This window comes from Etheostoma spectabile, chromosome 12 (assembly GCF_008692095.1).
Source record: "Etheostoma spectabile isolate EspeVRDwgs_2016 chromosome 12, UIUC_Espe_1.0, whole genome shotgun sequence".
Classification (NCBI taxonomy): Eukaryota; Metazoa; Chordata; class Actinopteri; order Perciformes; family Percidae; genus Etheostoma; species Etheostoma spectabile.
This window is the reverse complement of record NC_045744.1, coordinates 10,274,306-10,294,630: the sequence shown is the minus strand read 5'-3', so window position 1 is coordinate 10,294,630 and position 20,325 is coordinate 10,274,306. Positions and strand designations below refer to the sequence as shown.

General features: G+C 39.5%; 1 protein-coding gene across 16 annotated transcripts in view; it reads right to left on the bottom strand.

Annotated features, from left to right (window-relative positions):
* The window catches only part of obscnb (obscurin, cytoskeletal calmodulin and titin-interacting RhoGEF b), a 54,534-nt gene that overhangs the window by 26,769 nt on the left and 7,440 nt on the right, over nucleotides 1–20,325 (bottom strand). For 10 of the 16 annotated variants that reach the window (XM_032532038.1, XM_032532040.1, XM_032532042.1 and 7 more), the window contains exons 5-41: nucleotides 19,933–20,238; nucleotides 19,563–19,829; nucleotides 19,275–19,381; nucleotides 18,565–18,733; nucleotides 17,812–18,087; nucleotides 17,439–17,720; nucleotides 16,737–17,012; nucleotides 16,372–16,647; nucleotides 15,966–16,247; nucleotides 15,149–15,442; nucleotides 14,465–14,746; nucleotides 13,991–14,266; nucleotides 13,517–13,792; nucleotides 13,154–13,426; nucleotides 12,779–13,045; nucleotides 12,398–12,667; nucleotides 12,042–12,308; nucleotides 11,683–11,949; nucleotides 11,198–11,310; nucleotides 10,897–11,050; nucleotides 10,631–10,792; nucleotides 10,419–10,523; nucleotides 9,166–9,432; nucleotides 8,143–8,412; nucleotides 7,787–8,053; nucleotides 7,379–7,645; nucleotides 6,958–7,224; nucleotides 6,589–6,858; nucleotides 6,235–6,504; nucleotides 5,821–6,087; nucleotides 4,178–4,444; nucleotides 3,735–4,001; nucleotides 3,250–3,516; nucleotides 2,336–2,395; nucleotides 1,652–1,726; nucleotides 1,082–1,177; nucleotides 367–438 (exon numbers count right to left, since the gene is read on the bottom strand). In XM_032532038.1, the coding sequence (XP_032387929.1) occupies nucleotides 367–438; nucleotides 1,082–1,177; nucleotides 1,652–1,726; nucleotides 2,336–2,395; nucleotides 3,250–3,516; nucleotides 3,735–4,001; nucleotides 4,178–4,444; nucleotides 5,821–6,087; nucleotides 6,235–6,504; nucleotides 6,589–6,858; nucleotides 6,958–7,224; nucleotides 7,379–7,645; nucleotides 7,787–8,053; nucleotides 8,143–8,412; nucleotides 9,166–9,432; nucleotides 10,419–10,523; nucleotides 10,631–10,792; nucleotides 10,897–11,050; nucleotides 11,198–11,310; nucleotides 11,683–11,949; nucleotides 12,042–12,308; nucleotides 12,398–12,667; nucleotides 12,779–13,045; nucleotides 13,154–13,426; nucleotides 13,517–13,792; nucleotides 13,991–14,266; nucleotides 14,465–14,746; nucleotides 15,149–15,442; nucleotides 15,966–16,247; nucleotides 16,372–16,647; nucleotides 16,737–17,012; nucleotides 17,439–17,720; nucleotides 17,812–18,087; nucleotides 18,565–18,733; nucleotides 19,275–19,381; nucleotides 19,563–19,829; nucleotides 19,933–20,238 (8,496 nt within the window). The remainder of the gene's footprint in view (nucleotides 1–366; nucleotides 439–1,081; nucleotides 1,178–1,651; nucleotides 1,727–2,335; nucleotides 2,396–3,249; nucleotides 3,517–3,734; nucleotides 4,002–4,177; nucleotides 4,445–5,820; nucleotides 6,088–6,234; nucleotides 6,505–6,588; nucleotides 6,859–6,957; nucleotides 7,225–7,378; nucleotides 7,646–7,786; nucleotides 8,054–8,142; nucleotides 8,413–9,165; nucleotides 9,433–10,418; nucleotides 10,524–10,630; nucleotides 10,793–10,896; nucleotides 11,051–11,197; nucleotides 11,311–11,682; nucleotides 11,950–12,041; nucleotides 12,309–12,397; nucleotides 12,668–12,778; nucleotides 13,046–13,153; nucleotides 13,427–13,516; nucleotides 13,793–13,990; nucleotides 14,267–14,464; nucleotides 14,747–15,148; nucleotides 15,443–15,965; nucleotides 16,248–16,371; nucleotides 16,648–16,736; nucleotides 17,013–17,438; nucleotides 17,721–17,811; nucleotides 18,088–18,564; nucleotides 18,734–19,274; nucleotides 19,382–19,562; nucleotides 19,830–19,932; nucleotides 20,239–20,325) is intronic. The other 6 variants (XM_032532046.1, XM_032532047.1, XM_032532049.1 and 3 more) reach the window with 5 other exon arrangements.

Sequence of the window (20,325 nt, the reverse complement as noted above, 5' to 3'; positions counted from 1 at the left end):
GAACAAACAGGAATCACAAGCAACTGCTGGGTGAGGACAGCTGAAAAACATCACATAACAGCATTGGCCAAGCATTCATATAGCATCAAATATAATATCATACTAGCTCTTCCTTTATTCATATTCTGACATTCTGTTAACCTAACCTTAAAAACAAATTTCACTTTAAATTATTTTTGTCCATTGTCCACCCCTTACAGCAGCTAAACCAAGCTACAGCCAAACATATTCCATACCTGGTACGCAAAAGAAAACAAGGAACATCAGTAGAGACAGAACACCTGCACTCAACAAGGCAAAGAATAAGTCGGATGTGACAGGAGACGAAGAAGCATAAGTCAATAAAGTGCTCACGTCTTTGCATACCTGCTATTGGCTCTTTGGTCCCCTGCCTCTGTGTATTGTGTTTTGCAGCTACTCCAGCAGCAGTGTTTTCAACTGAAATAAAACACAACATTAACCTCAAAATCTTACAATGATGAGTTCTGTGACCACAAAACAATATCCAATCAGGGACAGTAAAGCCTACATTAACACAAATGACAAAGTACACCCATTCTACTGTCGCTTGTTTATAACTTGATACAGACCAATGTTCTGATGTTAGATATGCTGATGTGAGAACGGAAAGCAATACAAAACAATAAAGGTACAAGAAAAAACAACTCAAACCTCTCGCTCTTTCAATAATCCAACACACAGCAACAACACAACACAGTACTGCCAACGTGCCATAAACATATAGCATCAAAATGTAAACATTTAACACTGAACTGGAGTAAACAAAGCATTTAAACAACTGGACAAAATTCAGTACTTGCCACATAATAGAATTGGCAGAACAGCAACACACACAAGGGCTAACAATAAAACAAAAGTCACCTTGTTTATATATTTTAGACATTCATCAGGTAACATAGCTTGCTACACAAACAGTAAATCCAAACTGAGCTGCCTACTTTCTTTATACTTTCCTTTTTTCTTGTTAAGAAAGCCTGAAATTACATCATTACAACCATGCTTACATTATGACAGATGTCACAGTATTGGACAAAAGCCATGCAAACATATGTCTCATTACCTTCAGCTCCCACTTCAAGCTCTCGTGAATCTCTTTGAATCTCTTGTACAAGGAGCTGCTGTTGAGGAGTCTGTCCAGTACTTGGCAGTTTCATAGCTATTAAATTGAACACAACATTCGGCCCACAATTTGAATTTGCCTTCAGACAGCACTAGCTCCATACCAATAACTCAGCCTCCAGGCAACAAAGTAACCCGGAGACCACAGAAATTCACAGATGCTAACATTGATTTGTTCTTTTTTCCTCTTCACAATAGTAGCATGCACCTTTAAAATGATGCAGATCATCAAATTGAACTGGTAAATAAAAAAGCCACATTTACCAGCAGGCAGATGAAATACCGCAGGTTAGTTCATAAATACAAAAGTTGAGTAAAATCATATTTACCCTTAAAGTAATTCATTGAAACAACAAGATACAATGTAAGTCAATTCACTACCCAACAAGTTTTTTGTCTGATAATATTAGTCAGCAGGCAATATGACAAAAGAATGATGTATTGCACTGATAAATTACAAATGCACATGGGCAAAATAACCAAGCAAAGCCAAGAATCTTCAGAGAATTACCTTCTACCGTCTCATATATCTCTTTCCTCTTGTGCTTGTCTTTATCAGCTATGAACAGAACTTCAGGGTTCTTGTCTGAAATACATGCATAAAGTATAATGACAGCAACCAGTGATAATGCCAGACCTACAGTATTTAATTTGAACACCTGAGCACAGCTTTTATAACTGCCAAAAATGTAAAGACCTTCAGTCTTCCCAAACCACGCAAATATAACATAAAGGACAATGAATCATGCCACACACAAGTTAACTATGCACATGTAAACTCCAGCCAACAACAGGTATCATCTCTCAAACCATTAACGTGCTACAAGCACATTTAGCACAAATACAAGGGTCCTTATTTCTTATTCCTGTTTTCGAATTAGCTGGTTATGCCACATTCACCGCAATACAACACTGAGGAAAAAAAAGCCACATAAAAAGGCAAAACATAATCCTACTAAGACAGAAGGAATATCTGACAAAGCACAGGCACACAAAACTGCAACCTAAACAATCTGGTAAACTAGACAATAATGTTGGAAATGCAATATTTTTTATAACCTACTGTATATAGGCAAAAAGGTACAGGCCCAATTCAAGGGCAGGCTGCGCATCGCAACACACAGGCCATTATCAAGATTGACAGAGCACTTAAAGCCGAACATCAAGCCAGCACAACGCCATCTTCCTTCCATACCTTTCATTGTTTCTTTGGTTTCCTGCCTCTTAGATTCCAGTTTAGTAGCTGAAGGAGGAGCTGAGAGGAAACAATTTGAATTCAGAATGCTTTAAAATACTTGATCATCTGATCTTGAGTACTTTACCATCATAATTAAAACTAACTATCACCTGACAAAATGGTTCACAACTAAAACAATTGCAGGAATCTGCAAGCACTGTTGATAAATACAATACACCAACAACAATTAACATATGTGTTGGCTTAAATAGACAAGAACAGTTTATGGACCAGCATACACACATGGTCAACACTACTACCAATAAAAACAAAAACAGAAGACACAAAACAACAAGCACAGTCTGCTAACAGACTGCAATGTGAAAAAAGGGGAATCTGCTTTGGTATTGTAGTCAGTTTGGGCTGCATCATTCTTTAGTTTGTTTTGTTATCTCAAATGCACAGTAAGAAAAAGAGTGGAAGAAGTGATGAAAAATCTTCCAAAGACAATGGTCAAAATTCAAACTGATCTCAGCACAGAACACACAAATCTCTCCAGGCAAAGACATCAAACCAATTGATCCACCACATACATGTGAAGGGAACATCAGACGAATCTAATGTAAGACATCCACAGAGAATGCTGATAATTTGTATGCCAGCAAATAGAAACAAGAAAAAAAGAGACTGCAACACAAATTTCATAGGAAAAGCAAGTGCTTAAAAACAAGACAAAATCAAAGTGTAACACAAATATTATATATTAAATAATAATATATATTATAAATGTTTAGTAAGTAGTCTTTAAATCTGAACAATACATTTCTTGCAGTGACAAAAACAAAAACATTGTAAACCACAAAATATATTTTTCTAATTTACAAAGACACATATTCATACACTGTAGAAGTTTGCATCACAAATCATCCTACCCTTAACGTTGAGGCTGGCTGTGGTCTTCTGGTCTCCACACACACAACTATAGTCGCCACTGTCTTCTGGCACCACTTTGTTGATCAGGAGTTCATTCATAGAGGCGTTTTGCTTCATCTGGTACTTTTCTCCAGACTTCAGGACCTGTGTTCCCTTCTTCCATTCAACAGGAACTCCAGGTTTAGAGAGCTCACAATGCAGAGCAACACTTGCTCCCTCCTCAACCTCCTGGCTCTCCAGCTTCTGTTTGAACGTCACTGGTTGGGCTGAGCATTTATTAGCTGGTTAGCAGTCAGTGGCATGCCATGACATAAAATATAAAAATCCAAATAAAACAAACACAAAACATAGAAAACCAACACTGACAACTTACAATCCTTTATGACATGCAGACTCCAAAACAAACAGGTCTAAATATGTACATGTAATTTACAGTTGTTTTATTATGTTACTCAAACCGACTCTTTAAAAATCCTCATCCTACCCTTAATGTTGAGGCTGCCTGTGGTCTTCTGATCTCCACATACACAGCTGTAGTCTCCACTGTCTTCTGGCACCACTTTGTTGATCAGGAGTTCATTTACAGAGGCGTTCTGCTTCATCTGGTACTTTTCTCCAGACTTCAGAGCCTGTGTTCCCTTCTTCCACTCTACAGCAACTCCAGGTTTAGAGAGCTCACAATGCAGAGTAACACTTGCTCCCTCCTCAGCCTCCTGGCTCTTCAGCTTCTGTATGTAGGTCGGCGGTAATGCTGTACAATCAAGTTTTCAATACTTGTCAAAATTAGGTGAAATGAATAGTTTAACAAATATATAAACAAAACATGCCAGAGGCAACAGAAGTGGACCTTTGTTTGGGAAATACAGCATTTACACTTGTTTTATGTAAATATAAAATGTTGCTGAAAAAGACTTCATGAATCCATACCATTGACTTTCACAGTTGCAGATGTCTTCTGGTCCACGCACATGCAAGAATACTCTCCACTATCTTCAACCTCCAAATTCTTAATCTGAAGCTCACAAGAGGTTTCCTGTAGGTTCATCCCATACTTCTCTCCAGCTTTGAGAATTTCAGAGCCTTTCTTCCACTGAACGCAGTCTACAGGTTTTGATAACTTACAGCAAAGTGTCACAGTCTCCCCTTGCTTTTTCTCCTGGTTCTTGAGCTTCTCTTTAAAACTGGCAGGCAGGGCTAAAATAAAATGAACAATGACTTGATAATATAAATCAGGGTGTTGCCTTTTGTTGGGTTGTGATGGAGGATGGAAAAAATATTAGAGATGGAGATGATGTATGAGTTGTTGTGCTCCAGTTGTTGAAAATTAGTCGTTGGAACCAAAACATCCATCCAACAGTTGGGTCGATGCACTTCTGATGAAGTTTTATCTACAACAGTGCACTTTATCTCAAATCAAAAACAAACTCCCTTATTACAATACAACACAATGTAATTCTTTTTGGGGTTCCCAAGGAAATCTTGCAATGTGCAGTCCTTGCATAACAGTACAATGCATTTAGAACAGGTCACTTTAAATCATTTGCACATGCTGGCGGATGTCGTTCACGATTTGTGGATGTGTCTAATACGTACCCCTAAACAAAGAGAATGTTATAATGCTGAACAAGAGAGCAAAGCAGATCTTTCAGTAAATATACTCACACTGCAAAATACTCAAAACAAATTTATGTTAGGAAAATACAGACAATTTAGTAACAATTTAACCTAATCTATGGTACTTTTGACAAATCTAAACTGTGGGTAGATTTGTACGAGACTGTTCACGAGAGAGGAAGTGCGTACGTCCTGATCCCCAGCAACCACGGAGTTGGTCCCCGAGTCTCTAGGAGTTAGCTCTTTTACAGTTAAGGGCGTACTCACACTTGATCCAATTGCCTTTGACAATGCCCGAGCACTATTGTCACCCTCCCTACTCCCCCGTTAGCCTGCACTCACATTGGAATAAAACATCAGGACCAGATTGAGCTTAAGTCACTACATTGCAGTACTGGCCGACTACAATTCCTTTTCATCTGTGAGGTAAGAACCAGACCCGGGCACGTTGAGCAATCATACTGATGCATACCGTGCCCGTATCCAACCAAACTGATTAGCGCAACGAACCAGACTTTGGGGTCAAACGTCCCTGAGCATGGTTTAACTGGGCCAAGTGTGAGAACGCCCTAAGACAGTGGAAACCCCCTCTAGTATGTGAATATCATTGAGGGGGCTTGGCTGTAGTGGGCTATGATCTAAGCTCCACTGTATATGAGGCAGATCAGTAGGAATGACACAAATGCAACAAATGTAGCAGATTCCCCTTCAAAATAATAAGCATCCTGTGTTTTTTTCCACTATAACCACCAACTGGTCTTTAAAGCAAAACCAAACCAAACTATGAGAAAAGTCAATTTGGCATTAATTTCACTGACCTAAACAATTTCACAAAATACATTAACAGTGGAATTGTCAAGAAAATAAAACTCTTCAAACTGAATTCATAAAAGTGATCAGCTCTGCAAGACAGAAATTTAACCCAAATTTGTAAAATGATATACTTGAGTTCTTACCATTGACTGTCACCTTTGCCATGCTCTTGGCAGTGCCCACGTCACAAGTGTAGATATCAGTGTCATTCTCCTCCAGGTCTTTGATGGTGAGGGTTAGGACCCCCTTCTTCTGGGACATCTCATATCGACCTCCAGCCTTGAGCTCTGTGTGACCTTTAAGCCATATCACAGTGGATGGGGTTTGTGCAGTCTCACATAGCAAGGCCACAGTGCTCTTCTCCTCAGCTTGGCTGTCAATAAGTGCTTTGGTAAATTGATGGATTGGCTCTGTAAAAAAATTAAAGAAAAGAAAGTATGAAATTGTATATTCAATCTATGGATTCAGAAAATATGTTTATCTCAGAACCCTATGATTCTACATTTAATAAATAAATGAATAGCTCTTTCAGAAGGTAAATTATGGAATTTTCATACCCTTAATTTCCAGCTTGGCTTTAGTGGTTGCACCTCCAACAACTTCACAACTGTACTCTCCGGAGTCTTGAGCAGAGACATTATGGATGGTCAGCTTCATGACTTTGTCCTCTTGGCTAATGTCATACTTGTGGCTCTTTTTGATGGCTTTGCCTTCCTTGGCCCACCTTACAGTGGAACTAGCCTGTGTTACCTCACAGGTAAATACGGCATCTTCATCTTGAACAGCACTAACATTCTGTAGTCCTTTAGACACAGATGAAGCTTTGCCTGCAAAAAGGGATGATAACACGTTCATTTTAGTACCTTGATATTTTTGTAGCTCTGTCTAGGCCTATTAAATAAGTAGCTTACCTTCAACTGTTAATGTCGTTTTGGAGCTCAGATCTTTAATGTTAAAGACCACCTCTCCAGCATCAGCAGGGGTGACATCACTAATGGTTAGAATGTACCTGCGTCCTTTACTGGTGGCTTTGAAGCGGCTTTTATTTGCGATAGTTTGGCCATTAAGAGTCCAGGAACACTCATCGGTGCTCTCACGAGATAAGATGCACTCAAAGCTACAAGTCTCTCCCTCATTCACCTCAGCTGGCTTCAGCCACTTGGTAATTCCAATGCTTAACTCTAAATTTGGGACAGAGAGCATAGTTGGTGAAGATGCAAAACAATACAATATGTATTATGGCTAACACTGTAAAACTCAACTCAAATAACAGTACCAACCTCTTACAGTGACCTTTGCTTTAGAAACCTCAGTTCCAAGATCACAACTATACTCTCCAGCATCTTCTTTGGTGATGTCCTTGATGATCAGTCCCAAAGACTTGCCTGTGTGAAGGAGCTCATACTTTGATCCAGCCTTCAAGACTTTACCTTCTTTTCTCCATATTGGAGAAACCCTGGGCTTTGACGCCTCGCATGGCAAAGTTATCATGCCTTTCTCCTCTCCAATGACATCATCTAGAGACTTGAGGAACACAGCACGCTTCTCTGAAGGAGAATAGGGGAGGGGCATGAGAGACATTATGTTCGCCTGAATGAGAGTATATACACGTATGAAGCTGGGATTTCTTGCCTCAACCTGATATTCATACAGTAACTGATATTGCGTGAGCTGGTAAATGTAGTGCATGGCAGTTCTTACCTTTAACTTTAAGTGTCACAGATTCTTTCACCTTGCGGACTTGAAAGGTGATGGTCCCCCCATCCTGAGGTGCCAAGTTCCTCAGTGTGAGCTTGTGAACCTTCTCTTCATGAGTAATGGTGTTAACTTCATTAGTGAAGAGCACCTTGTCATTTAGAAACCACTGTGCCACTTCATCTGCATAGTTAATCTCACATGAGAACACTGCATCGCTGTCTTCATCAACCTGTGTGTCAGCCAAGTGCTTGATGATTTTAATGTCACGCACTGGACAGAAGAAACACAAGTTTTAGGTTAAAGACCAATGTAATCCACAACCATTATAAAATAGCTGCTGTATGTGATGGTCTGAATAAGAAAATGCACAATTTCTGTATTGTATTTGGTATTTAAAGGTCCATACTGCACCTTCAACAGTAAGTGTCCCTTTGGTCTCAGAAGGTCCAGACTGACAGCGGTACTCTCCACTGTCTTCCTCAGTCAACTTTTGAATAGTAAGTTGAGCCCTTGTAGCATCTTGCTTGATGTTATACTTGTCTGACGCTGCTAGAGGTACCGGCCCTTTCAACCACTTAACCTCTTTGGGTGAGGCAGAGAATTTGCAGGTGAGTATGGCAGAGCTTTTCTCCTTTGCCTTCACATCTTTGATAGGCTCTGCAATCTCAAGTGGACGCTCTAAATGTGAGTAACAGAATATGATTAGACTCAATTGAATTATGCTGGATATATTCACCAACAACAGTATCACAGTGCAGTACATTTACCTTTGACTGTGAGCTGGGCTAAAGATTTACTCTTCCCAGCTGTAAACTGCACAGGTCCGGTCATCGGTGCCTTGGTCTTTTTGAAAGTGAGACGGTGCATAGTGCCCTCTTTTTCCATTTCAATATCAGCACTTTCCTGCACGGCAACTCCATTTAGAGTCCATAAAGGAGGTTTCACCAGTTCCATACTGATTTCAACTTCAAAAACAGCTGCAAAGGGTTCTGTCACTTCTACTGAACTAAGCTCCCGGACAATGCTGATGGACTGCTCTAAAGGGGTCATTAAGAGAATGGTTTAGTAAGAAGTCAATTATCTGATTTCATAAAATAAAAATATTACTGATTTGTATATATCATACTGTATTGAAAGGACCACACCGATATGGTAAAGTATTAGTAAAGCTTTTTTAAGATCCAAATCAAATTGCAAATCCCATACAGCTGCACTTGTGGCAAAGCAAAGCTCCTGTAATGAGGACTCCTTTTTACAGCAGTACTACAGTATCTTAGTAAAAAATGGGCTAGTATTTCTAAATAACTTCAAACTAGTTTGGTTAGTCTTCTGTGAAAAAGGCCTATTATTTGTCAAATAGGCCATTTACTTGACTTAACATATTTCCCACCAAACTTCAACCTTAGCAGAGGTCTACTCAACTGAATGACTGAAAACACCTGTGTGGGTTACTTCACCTGCAGTAATAACACATTTTTTTCACACACATAATTTAAAATACAAATTACTATGTTAATTAATTTGGCTTGTTCCAATAGAAATTTCAAGAAATAAATCAACATTATGTTCCTCTATATTCCATTAGTCCAATACTTAAACATAGATAGACAGACAAACATTGATGTAGACAGAGTGTAGACAGAGATACCTCATTGAATAGGAGTCTGATGGCATGTTTGTAAAAATACTTTTACACACAATTATGCACGGCCATATACGTAAATTCCCTACAATTGATGAACTTGAAACTAAGCTTACACTCAACCTTTGTCATCTTCCATCATGTTTACCTTCCACAAGTAGTTTACAGGATGTCTTGTCATCAGTGCCGTCACAGGTATAGGTGTCTTCATCCCCAGAGTCCACATCGTTGATGGTGAGTTTTCGGTACACATCTTCACTTTTGATCTCGTATTTCTTGCCGTGTTGGATCTCCATCTTGTTCTTGTACCACTTCACATTTGCACTGGCACGTGACACTTGGCATTCAAGATGACCACGATGCTTATACATCGCTATCTTATCCCTGAGTCTCTTCACAAACTTGACAGGCAGTTCTACAGTAACAACAACACTGAATCAATGAAAATGATCACGTATGGCAAAAAAGGAAGATTTAAGGCTATTAATGCCGAGGCCTTGCCAAAGCCCTTGCCTATGCACACTACAAGCAATGTTCACAATTGAATAATGTTTTGTCAAAAGCAAATGGAGCTAATAAGTAATGAAACCGTCATGTTCATCGTTTTCTTTTGCAAAAGCTAAAGCAGACAGCAATAATCTTGTTATGACACTACAGTAAATGGAAATTACTGTGTGCCAGTCATTCTTGTTTATATATCAGGTGCTGTTTGATTTCAAACAGTGAGATGCTGACATAGAAACTAGGAAACATGTCCATGTTGATGCAAATTAGAGCACCTCATGGTCAACTGACTAAGCAGTTTTTCTTTGTTTCTCATACTCCTGGAGATGTCCAATCATCAATGACCCTAAAATCATTGGACCAATGATGTGTTCTCTACAGATAGACCATTGAATAGACCTACATTCAATCAAGACAGAAAGCTTTGACAAAACCCTAGAAAATAATCTTAAACATCAGCTAGTAAGACACCATAAAAGTTGTGTTTCCTTTTGCCATCAGGCCTCAATGAGGCATAACAATGTAAATACAAGTTGCAACTGGATTTTCTATTTCACCATTATTGTCAGAATGATACATTGTTTACTCTTTTAGCAAGACAACATATCATCTAACTTTAGTGTGACCTTTATATTTGGCTCACTAAAGCAGTTGAAATGTTGAGGTCAATTTTAGAAATTATTCAGGAACTTTTAGTTTGTATGCAAATGTCTGTATAGCATAATATTATGTTTACAGTAGCCTACTGGTTTCTTATTTAGAGGAAAAAATGGTTTTAAATGTGCAAAGGTGAATAGAAATGATCAATTTGCAACCACATCTGAACATTGCAACGTGGGTTAGCTTATCCATGCAGCAATATACACAGATTTCAGCACATAACATAGACTCATTTACCTTTCACTTTAAGTTTTGCAGTTGATGAAGCCTTGTCAGCTGTGAATTTAATCTCCCCCATATCTTCTGGGGTGACAGACCTAAACAGCAGTACATAGGTTCTGCCTGGAATAAGAAATTGACAGCTTGTAGATAATCATTACTTACTTACAATCCTATAAAAATGTATGAATTGGTGTATACATTAGTGTACTACTTTCTTGAGACCTTACCCTCTTGTCTCATCTTGATGTTGTCACCGACTTTGAGTTTGATACTTCCTTTATACCACTGGCAGTCCACTTCATCATGTGAGATTTCACAGACAAATGCAGCACTCTCCTTCTCCATCACTTCCACATCCTCCAGCTTCTTAACAATCTTAATATCTCTGGCTGCAGGGAAAATAATTTAAAGATGTTTCTGTAAATTGTTATACAATACCCTAAGTAATGGCACCTGACTGATTTGTGAGCTTCATGACATGACTAATAATTACCAACAACGGTGAGTTTAGCAGAGGTGTTATCATCAGTAGTGCGACAGATGTAAGTGCCTGCATCTTCAGGTGTACATTTGTTGATGACCAAAGTGCGCTTTCGGCCCAAGGAATGGATGCCAAAGTTCTTCCCTGGTTTCAGTTCCACATCATCCTGCAAATTAATCATATTTTAAATGTAGTTTTGACATTTAGTTTTGACATTTAAAACATAGTTTTAAATGTTACATAATATGTACTGCATACTTTTTAATTCATATTATTCACTCTGACAACAGTAATTTAAATAAGAATGTATTACCTTGAACCATTTAACATCTGCATTGGTTCTGGACACTTCACATTCAAAAGTAACCTTCTCCTTCTCAGGAACACTGCTATCCATAATTGGCTTGGAGATCATAGAAGGAGGTTCTGTAGAATCAACACATGTTGGTCAAAATGTGACTAAATGATGACTCATGGCAGAATGGGGGCTGTATAAAAAGACCCTAGTGACCAATTAGGTGACAAATTGCTACACTGCAAGCCTTGGTGCTCAATTCAGATGTATTGCTTAGATGTAATTTTTTTGTTTGTTTGGCTGTTCACATTATTTTTTAAATGTGATCTATATCAAATTCCAGTGTGACCTAGTCGCAGTCTTGAACTGACCTATATGTGCAAAAGAACAAAAAAACGTCACATGTAACAGCTGTTGCATGAAAGAAAACATGGAGGCCACTGTCCATTTGGGCCACTTTTAGCCTGCAGTGTGTACATAGTTTAACAAGAAGCATCCCTTACCTGTAACAATCAGTTTGCCAGAATTATGCACTCCTTCTGCTTGGAAGGCAATAGTTCCTGCATCCTCCCTCTTGAGATTGGACAACGTTAAGGCGTGTTTCTTTCCCAGGGCTGTTATACGGCAGTTCGCCCCTGACTTTAACTTGGCCCCATCCCTGGTCCAGGAGCCTTCAACATCAGCCTGGCTAAGTTCTACCTCAAGAGTTACCGTCTCTGTTTCATGTGCCTTGGTTTCTGTTAGACCCTTTACTACTTGAATCTTCTTCACTGAAGGGAGGAGGAGAAAATGTTTGAATGTTAAAATGGAAGCAAGGTTGTAAAAACAATGTATTTTTTATGTGACTGTGGATCAGTCTTACTCTCCACATTGAGTTTGCCCTGGGTTTTGTCATCCAGAGATTCACAGGAGTAGATGCCCCGGTCAGCATGAGTCACACTCTTAAAGATCAGAGCCTGCTTAGCTCCGTCTACCCGAATCTCCATGTTTCCTACAGGCTGCAGCACTATGCTGTTCTTCATCCACTTCACTTCTCCAGATGGCTTACTGAGCTCCACCTCCAGCTTCACTTCACTCTGCTCCTCCACTGTCAGGTTTTCTAGCTTCTTCTTAAATGTCACAGGTTCATCTAATTGGGGCGAAAATAAATGTGGAATTTAATGAGGATTAGATTATTTAACATTCTTGAAAATTATATTTTAGCAAACATGTTCTTACGCTGCACTTGTAGAGTAGCTTTGCAGCTTTTGCCTTCTGCATCGACACTTATCTCTCCAGCATCTTTCTGGGTGACAGAAGTGATGGTGAGTGAGTAACTGCTGCCACCATGCTCAATCTTATACTTGGGCCCAGCAGTCACGGGTAGATTGTTGTGGAACCACTTAACATAGGCTTCCGCTGGGTTGACAGCGCACTTGAAAATGGCGTCTTTTCCCTCCATTGCAGCCACATTGTTCAGTTTGGTGGTTAGCCTCACCAGTCTGGGTGCTAATAAGAACACGCAGCATCAAATGAAGCAGGCTGATATGAAAGAAAACGTGTCTATTCTGAAACATTGAATTTGATTGAGAATTTGAGTTAAATAAAATAATGAATTACCTTTTGAGGTGATTTTAGCAGAGGTCTTGTCATTTCTACATTCACAGCTGTATTCTCCTTCATCTTCTTTAGTCATTCCCGTCACAGTGAGAACCCGCTTAGCACCATCTGTCCTGACACAGTGCCTGCCTCCAGGTTTGATCTCACGGCCATCATGATGCCAGACAACATCCCCTAAAGTTTGATTTAGTTCACACATCAGGCTAAGTGTACCTTCCAACTCCACTGTAGTAGGTTTCAAAGGGACAACAAACTTCAAAGCCGAATCTGAAATGAAAAGATGAGAGTTACATAAAGGACATAAAATCAAAATCTTGCATCTGAAGAGATTGTTACAGCAATTATCAGATTGTTAGAAACATTTGCATAACTTGCCTTTAACTTGAACATTGAACTCCAGTTTGTCATCAGCAGTTTGACAGGAGTATGTTCCACTGTCTTTGGATTCGGTGGATTTTACTATCAGGGTACGAGAAAGGCCATCTTTTTTCATTTCATACTTGCTGCCCTCCTTGAGCTCCACACCATCTCTAAACCACTTCACACTACCGCTCTCGGTAGTCAGCTCGGTGGTCAAAACAACTTTTTCACTTGCTTGAACAATGCATGTGTCCTTGACAAGTTTATTCTGGAACTTGACAGCTGCCTCTAAAGATAACCAAGAGCATATTTTTTTAATGATTTCTGCTGAGAATTATCAAGCTTGGCAAAATAAATTATATTTTAAATATATTTTACCTTTCATCTGCAGCTTAAATAACAGCTTTTCGGTTCCAGCCTCACATGTGTATTCTCCAGCATCTTTTTTCTCCATTTTTTCTATCACCAGCTCACGATTTTTGCCTTTTGACTCCATGTGGACTGCTTTGCTGAAAGTCAGCAGCTTGCCATCCTTGTACCATTTCACCTCTGTCTTGGAATCGGAAACCTCACAGCTCAGAGTGGCTTTCTGGGAGAGAATGGCTTTTACCTCCTTCTGGACTGACTCCTTGTTAGAGAAGACAGCTGGGGCTTCTGCAGATCAAATGAAAATGTTGATGTTAACAACCAAACAACATATCAACTAACCCCGAAATACATAGCACAGCCAAAAGTTTTCAACCATAATGAACACACTTATTAATGATTAAACGCAAACAGAAAAACACAATAGCAAAAAAATATCACATTTGCATACTCTTGGAAATACTGGTGACATCTTAATCCTCCTACCTGCCACATGCATCTTAAAAGATAACGTCTCAGTCCCAGCCTCACAGATGTATTCTCCAGCATCCTTCTTTTCCACATTGTCAATCACCAGCTGACGACTCTTGCCTTTTGACTCTACATGGATTGTCTTACTGGAAGTCAGCAGTTTGCCATCTTTGTACCATTTCACCTCTGTTTTGGTATCAGCTACCTCACAGCTCAGAGTGGCTTTCTGGGAGAGAATGGCTTTCACCTCCTTCTGGACTGACTCCTTGTTAGAAAAGACACCTGGGGCTTCTGCAGATCAAAAGAAAATGTTGAAGTTAACAAACAAACAACATATCAGCTAACCCCGAAATTCATAGCACAGCCAAACATTTTCATCCATAATGAACACACTTAATAATGATTAAACACAAACAGAAAAACACAATACCAAAAAAATATCACATTTGCATACTTTTGGAAATACTGGTGACATCTTAATCGTCCTACCTGCCACACGTATCATAAAAGATAACGTCTCAGTCCCAGCCTCACAGATGTATTTTCCAGCATCCTTCTTTTCCACACTGTCAATCACCAGCTGACGACTCTTGCCTTTCGACTCTACATGGATCGTCTTACTGGAAGTCAGCAGTGTGCCATCTTTGTACCATTTTACCACTGTTTTGGTATCAGCTACCTCACAATTCAGAGTGGCTTTCTGGGAGAAAGCGGCTTTCACCTCCTTCTGGACTGATTCCATGTTGGAGAATACTGACTTGGGTTGGATCTCTGCAAAAGTAATAAGGGAGAATGTCATGGCCTTTCCGCCCTTTACTTTAATACAACTCATTAAAACAATGTGGAACTACTGTGTCAGGATGATACAAGCCAAAATATAACTTATAACATATAAAATTGTTTTACATCAACACATCAACAGAGATGAAATAAATATGCAGCCAAGACCAGCCAACTATATTGTGTAGTTAGAAAGATAAAACTAAAAAATCACAAAGAGCAACACAAATATCTGTGATACCAACATGCTGCAACATACACAAATTAACCCAGAACAGTAGTGAAGCAAAACAAATAAATTAAAAGCCTCCACTAAAGCCGTTTTTGGTCTACTTCACAAACTTAAACAAAATACGCACTAATCACATATACTACCCCCTTGATTCCTCATACCTGTCACATGTACTTTAAATGCCAGTTTTTCAGTTCCAACTTCACAGATGTATTCTCCTGCATCTTTCTTCTCTACGCTGTCAATCACCAGTTGACGAATCTTGCCCTTTGATTCCATGTGAACTGCTCTGCTGGGACTCAGCAGTTTGCCATCCTTGTACCATTTTACCTCTGTCTTGTTGTCAACTACCTCACAGCTCAGGATGGCTTTCTGGGAGAGAATAGATTTCACATCCCTCTGGACAGACTCTTTGTTGAGGAAAGCGGATTTAGCCTGGACTTCTGTAGAAGTATCTGCAAAAGAGTGTGGTGGCAGTACAATTATCTATTCAAAAAGAACTAGACTCTTTAAACCACAGCACACATACAGAATAACGGATTTACTGGACAAATGCAACCAAACCTTACATAAGCAGTGCCCAGAAGAATAAGCTCTATTAAAACACATCAAATTATAGAGACACAACACTGTACTTTGCATTCGTAAAGTGAAAGCAAATTGGACAACAGAGGCACAATAAATATATCATAAACAATTAATTGAGGAAGAGAAGAAGACCAAATGCAGCAAGAAATCGAAGCATGACGCTCAGTAGTCCATACATTCTTATTATTTAAAAAAGCTAGAATAATTACTTAGTATTTGAAGATTTGTAATTTTCATGTTTATTACAATGCAATTCACATTGTTTGAGGCAGTCATTAAACTAGGTTTTACCTCAATTGTATCTAGTGTTTACACACACTGTTCTCAAAAAGGTACAAAAAAAAAGAAGTTAACATTTGGTATTTATTAAACATACTACATTCTCCTTACCTTCCACAAGTATTTTAAAGACCTGCTTCTCTGTTCCAGCCTCACATATGTATTCTCCAGCATCCTTCTTGTCCACACTGTCGATCACCAGCTGACAACTCTTGCCCTTTGACTCTGTATGGATGGCCTTACTGATGCCCAGCAGTTTGCCATCCTTGTACCATTTCACCTCTGTCTTGGTATCAGATATCTCCCAGCTCAGAGTGGCTTTCTGGGAGAGAGTAGCTTTTACCTCCTTCTGGACAGACACCTTGTTAGAGACTGCAGACTGGACCTGCGTGTCTGTGGAGGAAACCATTAATGTGGATGATAAAAAAGTTGTACTTGTTTGTGGATTCATGAAAATCTGCAATACCTTGCATCAATTAATAGAAATACTATCAGCCAGTTTAGTCCTGGGCCCTACCTGCCACTTGGAGTTTGAAGACCAGCTTCTCAGTCCCAGCCTCACAGATGTATTCTCCAACATCCTTCTTCTCCACGCTGTCTATCACCAGCTGGCGACTTTTACCCTTAGACTCTGTGTGTATTGTCTTACTGGAAGTCAGTAGCTTGCCATCCTTGTACCATTTCACCTCTGTCTTGGAATCCGAAACGTCACAGCTCATAGTGGCTTTCTTGGAGAGAGTGGCTTTCACCTCCCTCTGGACTGACTCCTTTTTGGAAAAGGCTGACTGGGCCTCTGATGGAGGAGGCATGAGAAAGCAAATATAAGATCCAATTAACATCCAATTAGTAATATTATTATTTTGAAAATCCACCTTCCCTTACCTGCCACATGCATAGTGAAAGCCAACTTCTCATTCCCAGCCTCACAGATGTATTCTCCAGCATCCTTTTTCTCTAAGCTTTCTATCACCAGCTGACGACTCTTGCCTTTGGACTCAGTATGGATTGTCTTGCTAGGAGTCAGCAGTTTGCCATCCTTGTACCATTTCACATCTGTCTTTGTATCAGTAACCTCACAACTCAGAGTGGCCTTCTGGGAGAGAGTGGCTTTTACCTCCCTCTGGACGGATTCCTTGTTGAAGAAAGCTGACTGGTCCTCTGAGGGTTACGTCAACGAGAAATACAGTTTGTTGTTATAAGCACTGTTTAAGGTTCACCGATGACTGAAACATATTAGAGACATCTAACTTATGCGTTCTTCAGGACAATAATGATTATTTACTCTCCTAGGCAAACCTAATCAAGTCTTGTTTGGGGCATTTAATTCACAAAATTGATACTACATCATATAAATGTGATGTATAAAGATAATTACATGTGTAGCAACTAACCTTCTTCAAACCCTTAACGCAAATCCTATTCATACAATAGTAAGACACCAAGACAGTGTTTATATAAATTGCATAAAACTATAATTATTTACCAGATCATATGATCTGGTAAATAATTATAGTATATATATATATATATATATTATATATATATATATACAGAAACACACATTAATCAATCGAGCGGTCCTACCTGACACAAATATCTTGAAGACCAGCTTATCCCCTCCGGCTTCGCATGTATACTCTCCAGCATCGCTCTTCTCCACTCTTTCAATCACCAGCTGACGAGTATTGTCTTTTACTTCTGAGTATGTTGTCCTACTGGATATCAACAACTTTCCATCTTTGTACCATTTCACCTCTGTCTTGCTATCTGAAACATTGCAACTAAGAATGGCTTTCTGGGAGAGAGTAGCTTTCACCTCCTTCTGGACTGACTCCTTATTGGAGAAGGCAGCAACGGCCTGAGTTTCTAAGAAAAAGATAAAGAAAAAAGATATATTAATATCTGTGATGTGCAGCCAAGTGTTGAATAGTACTACAAAATCCTTACACAATCTTACCTTTTATCTTGACCTGAAATGTGACTTTGTCTGCTGCTGTCTCACAGGAATAATGTCCTTCGTCACTTTTCTTGGCATTCTTGATGATGAGTTTCCTTTGAGTCCCTTTGGAGATGAAGGCAGTTCTTTCATCCGAAGTGATCTCCACTTGATCTCTTCTCCACACAACGACTGCGCTGGCAGGAGATACTTCACAGCTCAGCTCAAGATCTCCTTTAAGGGAAGATGACATTCCCATGGTACCTCTGGCTTTGTTTAGAAACTTGGCAGGTTCATCTTAGAGAAAAAGAGAGTGGTAATTGAGTGATGACTTTTTAAATCAATTATTGTTGATGTCTTGTTTTAATTCATACAATTAAAATGTGATACCACATTTGTGTACTGGTACAATCTTGGTGGCATTCATTAAAATCCCTTTGGAAATATATATCTTTATGTTTGTTATCAGAGCAGTTCATGTGTGGAATTAATTGGTGTAGCAACACAGGAATTAACTACATGATGACAGATAGCTCTTTCCTCTATTTAATGGCTCATAAGCACATGTTCACAGCCATCAGCGAAGGTCTGCATGTTGGCTTAAGACATTAGTTGTTACACACACTGAGCCCAGTTCCCTTTAAGCAATCATCTTTGCACTGAGCAGAGCATATTGGTGATACTAACTTCACAGACCAACACACAATCCTTGGCAGACAGATTGTTGAATTTTCTCTGGGATAAAGTTAAACTGTACTTTTTTGATGAGCGTACCTTTAAGAGTGAGTTGCAGGGACATTCTGTCATCACCTAAAACACACTCGTAGATGCCCACATCTTCCTCTGTAACATTGTGTACAATAAGGATCCTCTTGCGGTCAATGATCATATGTTCATACTTCTTTCCTATTTTCACCTCCCGCCCACTCCTCATCCACACCACCTGAGGAAATACACACAGATTACCAAAATAGAAAGCATAAAGTAAAAGCTATAGTTAAAAGAGTAATTAAAAATTATACTCAAGTAGAACTATTTTTACTCTAGTATTACCAAGTAGGAGTACTTGTGCTGACATATGCTCAAATACAAAGTGACTCCTTGGAAGACTATTCAGGCTAACAAGAACATGAAATAGATAATGTTGCACATTGTGCTGACAGAATTCAACTCCATATGATACACCCTACCAACTTTAAATACAATACATCTATTCAATCCAAAGTGGGGGCCATATCTTATTTATCAAAAACTGACAATGGAAAAGAAGGTCTAACTAAAATGGAATATAATTCTTGCATTGTTAAAGGTAGTTGAGCACAATGCTTAATCAAAAAGTAAAGAATCAAAAAGAGTAGACTCAAAATAGCACAGAAAAATGCACTGTATACCATTGCTGTATACTTTTAAAGTTAAAGGTGCATTAAAAGAATATGTGCGTGCTAAAAGTAAAGCTGTAAATGATGTATGTTCCCATCACAAACCTGTGCATTGTAATCAGACACCTCAGCAGTCAGCTGAGCAGTGGCTTGGGCACTGCAGATCACCACCTCAGGCAGATCTGATTTGTTGGTGAACCTAACAGAAGGAGCTAAAAATACACTTTTCATGTAAGAAGGCATTATTGAGTTGCTTCACGCAATAAATTTAGTGGCATTCAATTACAAAAAGGTAAGAGTGATTTAATACAGGAAAACAAATGTACTACAATTTGTATATATGACTTAGAGCATTTTTCTGTTCTGATAGTTTATCTGGCTATGAGTGCCTACCCTTGACAGAGAGAATGCAACTACTTTGCGAGCCTCCACCCACAAACTTGACCTCAGCTCCGTTCATTTCCATGGTCACTACACGAATGAGCAGAGTGTGTGTGCTCTTGGATCTGGTGATGAGGTAGTCGGCTCCACTGCGCAGAAGGTGGCCGTTTAGAGACCAGAAGCCAGAACAAACAGCAGACAGCTCCACGGAGATAGAGAACTCCTCACCAGCGATTGCAGCACTGTTCATTAGGCCTTTCCTGATTTCAGCTCTGGGTTCTGGGGACAACAGACAAGCCAGACATGAGAAAAGTACACTTGAATGCATGCAACAACAGCATACAGCCATGAATGACAAATGTCACAGAGAGATCAGTCTTACCGAGGTAGTAGCTTCCAGGCACCTCTAGGTAGGGACTCTGGCCAAAGGCATTCATAGCAGAGATACGGAACTGGTATGTGGATTCTTCTGTGAAGCTGCAGACAGTGATCTCTGTTGAAACTATGGTTACTTCAGCATTGCACCTCTGCCAAGTCTGAGTGCCAATCTTCCTTCTCTCCACAATGTAGCCCTGGATGGGCACAGGGCGGTCGCTGTCAGGAGGGGACCACTGAATGGTGATGGATGAGTCAGTCTTGTTCTTCACCACAGCATCGACTGGGGGATCGGGAGGATGCTTCCTTGCGGCTAGAGCAAAAAGAGTGATGATCATGCTGTTTATATAATCAGATGAGCACAATGACTGTAGTAAATCAAAAGAAAGATAATAGGGGA